General features: G+C 43.9%; 1 protein-coding gene across 1 annotated transcript in view; it reads right to left on the reverse strand.

Annotated features, from left to right (window-relative positions):
• Positions 1–460: 460 nt before the first annotated feature.
• The window catches only part of LOC145391931 (uncharacterized), a 12,987-nt gene continuing 6,988 nt past the window's right edge, over positions 461–6,459 (reverse strand). The window contains exon 2 of the mRNA XM_080266421.1: positions 461–711. Within this exon, the coding sequence (XP_080122547.1) occupies positions 461–711 (251 nt within the window). The remainder of the gene's footprint in view (positions 712–6,459) is intronic.

The raw sequence follows: 6,459 nt of genomic DNA on the forward strand, positions 1-6,459 counted from the left end.
GGCGGCCATTTCAACAGCACATTGTCTTCATCACCAGCACGCCCGATCCATCTCCCTGGCAGATTCTCATTGAGATATGCCCACACAGTGAGTTTCCAGTGAGGTGGAGCCCCGGTCCTGGTGAAAAGTGAAGTCTTCATGTTCATTTGAAATGAGCTCATCCATTAGCCAGTTCTGAAGCATTTGCAGATAAACATCGCTGGTCACATTTCCCTCAAAGAAAAACGGGCCATGAAGATGATTCTTGGAGATGGCGCAGAACACATTCACTTTTGGTGAGTCCCTCTTGTGCTCAACTGTGGCATGGGGATTTTCTTCGCCCCAAATGCGAACATTATGCCTGTTGACTTTGCCATTCGTATGAAATGTGGCTTCATCACTGAAAACAAGACGTTCCTCGAACTCGTCTTCTTCAAGTTTCTCTTGCATTTCAACACCGAATTGTTTGCGCTTTCGCATGTCATCTGCCTTTAAGGCCTGAATGAGTTACAGCTTGTAGGGTTTCATTCACAAGCGTTTCCTCAGGACACGCCAAACTGTCGTTGTAGGAATCCTGGTTTCCAGACTTCCTCTTCTTATGGACTTCTTGGGGCTTTGCAAGAGAATTTCGTGACCCCGCTCGACCGTCTCTTCCGATGCTGGTGGTCGTCCAGATCCTTTTGTCCTGCACAGACACCCTTCCTCTCTGAACTTTTTGTGCCATGTCCAAATCTGCATTGCAGTTGGTGCATTTTTTGAGAAATTTCTCACAAACGCACGTTGCACAGTCTTGTTTGACTGTGTTTAAGCATTCTCTAACACACAAAACGCCTTTTCTTTTCCAGTGAATGGCATTTCTATTCCTGAAAAGATAAAAGCATAAAACATTAAGCATAAAATTTTGACCTGTTCCTACACATTCCGTTAAAATTTCAGGTCATTTGAACGAGAATTGGCAACATTATTACATTACGAAATGATATCAAATTTTTTGAAACACTATCTATCTATCTATTGCCAGACGCCTCAATCCCGTTTGGGGTGGCCACAAACAAATCGCCTCCAAGTCGCCCTGTCCCCCGCCATTTCACTGCCCTGCTCCCAACTCACACCCCCCTCTCTCATATACCTCTCCACCCCATCCCTCCATCTCATCCTCGGCCTCCCCCTCCCTCTTCCCCCCTCCACCTCACTCACATACACTCTCTTCGTCAGTCTTTCACCCTCCATCCTCTCCACATGGCCAAACCACCTCAGTGTGTTCCTCATAACGCTTCCTATCACATCCACATCCACACCACAACGCTCCTTTATATCCTCATTCGTCAGCCTGTCTCTCCATGTGACTCCACAGGCTCCTCTTAAATAACTCATTTCCACTGCTCTCACTCTTGACTTGTGTCCTTCCAACAATTCCAAGCTTCACTTCCGTACGTTAGAGTTGGTATCACAATACTGTCATGTAGTAACTTTTCCACTTCCATGCTCACTTCCCTGTTTCTTATCACTGCTTTCAAAGAACCAGCAACCTTTCTTCCCTGCTGTACCCTTTCAAGCACTTCACCCTCCAAACCTCCATCCTTACTCATCACACTACCCAAATACTTAAACGTACTCACATTTTCCAATTCCTCACCATCCAACCTCGCTGTACATTCACTAACTTCACCTCTCTCAAAGACCATCACTTTACTCTTCCCTACATTCACCTTTAGGTTCCGTTTCTTACTCTCTCAAACTCATCCACCAAGCCTTGCAGCTCCCCTTCGTCTTCACTCAACAACACAGTATCATCTGCAAACAACAGTACAGGGAGTTTCCAAACACTATCCTCTCTCACCATGGCCACTCCAACATCCACTACCCTACCTTGTACCTCTTTTATTACCCTATCCATGTACAGATTGAACAACCATGGAGACATGACACATCCCTGTTTGAAACCAACTTTCAAAGAGAAAAATTCACTTAGTTTACCATCAACACGCACTGCAGCCTTCGCACCATCGTACATACTCTTCACAGCATTCAACAACTTCCCATCTACTCCATATATTCTTAACACTTTCCACAATCCTTGTCTATCCACCCTGTCATATGCTTTCTCCAAATCCATGAAAGCCACATACAACTTCTTTCCCTTCTCTAGAAACTTTTCCACTAAAGATCTAAGAATGAATATCTGATCTACACAACCTCTTCCCTTCCTAAAGCCTCCCTGTTCTTCTCCAACTAATTTCTCTGTTCTTTCTCTAACTCTGTCTATAAGTATCCTACCATAAACTTTTCCTATTATACTAAGAAGACAAATGCCCCTGTGATTACCACACACTTCTTTTTCCCCTTTTCCTTTGTACAAGGGAATAATTATACCTGACTTCCAATCCTCCGGGACTCTACCTTCCTCCCAGGCCAATCTGCACATCTTCCACATCCATTCTACTACTATCTCTCCCCCATGCTTCAACATTTCACCACACACTCCATCAATTCCTGGGGCTTTCCCCGATTTAACTTTCTTCATTGCTTCCACAACTTCTATCCTCCTGATTTCTTCCTGTCTTCTCACCTCCCTCCTTCTCCCAGCCATTCCCCAGCCACTTAAACTCGCATTACTTCCAACCTCTACATTCAACAATTCCTTAAAGTGTTCTCTCCATCTGCTCACTTTTTCTCCCTTCTCCAGTAGTAATCTACCATTTTTATCTTTCACTCCCCTGCTAACTTCACTTCCACCCTGTCTTACTCATTTCACTTCTCTCCAGAACATTTTCTTACAGTCCCTCCACTTTACACTCAAATTCCTTCCAAATTCCTCATCCACTCTCTTCTTACTCTCTCTTACTAATCTTTTCACCTCTCTCTTTCTTTCCACATATAACTCTCTCTTCCGCCTCTCAACTTCTTCCACGCCCCTATTTCTCATCCATTCATTGTATGCTTTCTTCTTTTGTGCCACAGCCTGTTTCACCTCTTCAGTCCACCACGCTGTTCCTTGCACCCCCCTCCGTCTTCTCTTCCTTCCACACACCACATCACATGCTGCACATATTTCTTCTGTAAATATCTTACACACACCTTCCACGTCTCCCATCTGCTCCAATTCATATTTGCCCAATCGTTCCTCCACTTCTCTCTTATACTCTGCCTTTTTCTCATCCTCTTGTAACCTTTCCACTCTCCTTGCAACTACTCCTTCCTCTCGTCTTTCCCTTCTTCTATTCTTCCATCTTACTTGCATTCTAATTCTGGCCACCACCAAGTAGTGGTCAGAAAGTCCACTCCCCCAGCCTCTATACACTCTTGCATCCTTTACACATTTTCGCATCCTTTCATCCACACACACATAATCAATCATTGCCTTCCTTTCATTCGGTTCACCACCCACCCTTCTCATCACTCGCCATGTATACCTGTGGATCATTTTATGCCTGAAGAGGGTATTGGCTATCACCAACCCCCTCCCAGCACAAATGTCCACTAACGCACTCCCATTCTCATCTCTCTCAGCAGGTACACCCCACTCACCAACTATTCCAACCACCTTCACATTACCAACTTTACCATTCATATCACCAATCAAAAACACTCTCTCATTCCTTCCAAACTTTTCCATGCACACTTCCACATTTGTCCAGAACTCTTCTCTCACTCTTCTAGCACGATCTTGCGTTGGCGCATACACACACACAATCGCCCACATTTGTATTCCAACTTTCAACTTTACCCACACAATCCTTGACCCAACTGATCCATACTGTCTTATGCTCTTCTTCCGTCTTTTACTCACAACTATACGTACTCCTTCCTTTGCCCTCTCATTCTCACCTCCTCCTGTACATATACCCCATCCATACTCCCATTCTCTCACACTTTCTCCTCTCCATTTTGTTTCAGTTATTCCACACAAATCCACTTTCGCACCCTCAAGCACCTGGACAATCTCTCTCTCTTTCACCTCATCATTCGCTCCTCTTACATTCCATGTACTCATTACCAAGTCCTTTGTCCGGTCCTGGGTCGTCATCGTTTGGTCAGTCCTTGTCCGAGGCTTCTTGTTTGTTTTTTTAGTTAGTTGTTTTCCGGGGAGGGGCACTAACACTCCGCCAACCCTTTTAGTCGCCATTTACGACAAGCAGGGATACTGGGGGAGTATTCTTGAAAACCCCCCTACCCCCAGGGGTACTCCGTATATATATATATATATATATCTATAATATAGATAAATATAATATATATATATATATATATATATATATATATATATATATATATATATATATATATATATATATATATATATATATATATACGTGATTCAGCAGCAATGCAATCAGTTTCTCTTCTGCGCCAATACTGTTATGTTCATAGTACTCTGAGATGGGTTGGCCTTGTGCAGAGAATAACACATTCACTATACATATATACATACATACATACACACATACATGCATACAAATATACATAAATACATACATACATACATACACACATACATGGCCTATAGTTGTTTCACCTTAACATGGCCCAAATTGTCGTCGTGTTACAGCTTATTTCACACAGCTGATTGACAGAAAAAGACAATGCTGTGGCTGTACATCACTCATAGCACTTCTTCGTGACTAGCATCATACGGTATGCTGTGGCTGTACATCACTCATAGCACTTCTTCGTGACTAGCATCATACGGTATGCTGTGGCTGTACATCACTCATAGCACTTCTTCGTGACTAGCATCATGACACTGTTTCACCTTAACTTACCCAGGTGTTGGTTATCTTGTAGCTTATTTCACGTAGCTCAGTGGCAGAGAAAGACTGCTGTGGCCCTACATCCTTTTCGTAGCACTTCTTCGTGACTGGCATCATACGCTAGTGGGGATTTCTTATTATTACAACTGGGCATTCACAATAGAGATAGAGCATTTTTAGGTGCAAATGCGCTACATTCTTTTCATAGCACTTCTTCGTGACTAGCATCATGACACTGTTTCACCTTAACTTAGCCCGGGTGTTGGTTCTCGTGTAGCTTATTTCATCCCTTTCATAGCACTTCTTCGTGACTAGTATCATACTCTAGTAGGGAACTATAATACAACTGGGCACTCATGATGGAGGTAGGGCATGTTTAGGTGCAAATGGCTGTACATTCTTTTCTTAGCACTTACTGATGACTGACTTTGTATCTGGTTGTAATCTGTTGTTACAACTGAGCATTCCTGATGAAGAGGTGACAGTTTTAGGACAAGATAAATGAACAGAGTAAATGAGAGTATGTTCATGAAATACAGGGGAAGGATGAGACCAAGGATGAGGTGGAGGGACGGGGAATATTCATGAGATATAGGGGAAGGAGACCAAGGATGAGGTGGAGGGACGGGATGGAGGTATATGAATATGGATGGTGTGAGTAAGAGAGAGGGCAGCCTGATGACAGAGGACAGAGTGACATGGTGAATTTGTTCGTGGCCACCCCTTCCTAGGTAAATGCGTCTGGCAAAGGTAGATAGACAGATAGATAGCTTTCTGTGATAGAGCAATAATTGAAAAGGATTAGTATCATGTTAGCCAAATGACTCCCACACCTTTAAATAGTACGTCTGTCTATCTACCGGTATCTATCTTTTGCCAGACGCCTTAATCCCGTAAGGGGTGGCCACAAACAAATCGCCTCCATGTCGCCCTGTCCAACGCCATTTCACTGGCGTGCTTCTAGCTCACACCCTCCTCTCTCATATACCTCAACACTCCATCTCTCCATCTCATCTTCGGTCTCCCCCTCGCTTTCCCCCCCTCCACCTCACTCACACTCTCCTCGTCAGTCTTTCGCTCTCCATCCTCTCCACATGGCCAAACCACCTCAGTGTGTTTCTCCCAGCGCTTTCTATCACATCCACATCCAGCGTAGTAAATGTCGTTGTATGATAAACCTTAGTAATGATGTAGGAATGAGTCTCCTTGGTTACCAGTCAAATCCACCCTCCTATCTTAGCACATTTGGCCATCAAGTGAACTAAAAGAGGTTAGGGATCTGTGTCAGGTGAAAGCACACTGACTGTATTAGATATTTGACTCAGCATGGCAGGCTGTTCTATACCTTTCACTGCCATAGTCATTATTTCATCTTCGATCTCCATCTCATTCTTGGCCTCCCCCTCCTCCACCTCACTCATATACATACCCTCATAGTCCATTTCTCGTTTTCCATTCTCTCTACATAGCCCAGCAGTATCAGGGTACTTCTAACACACACACACACACACACACACACACACACACACACACACACACACACACACACACACACATACAGACCAATACCACAATGCTTCTTTATTTCCTTATACTAATGTCTGCCTGTGTGTACATGTAATTCCACATATAAGGCGTGTCCACTGCTCACACACACACACACACACACACACACACACACACACACACACACACACACACACACCACTGTTGGCTTGTCATTCCAGCA

The sequence above is a fragment of the Coenobita brevimanus genome, chromosome 20, assembly GCF_032717465.1.
Source record: "Coenobita brevimanus isolate Jiangsu-jjx chromosome 20, ASM3271746v2, whole genome shotgun sequence".
NCBI lineage: Eukaryota > Metazoa > Arthropoda > Malacostraca > Decapoda > Coenobitidae > Coenobita > Coenobita brevimanus.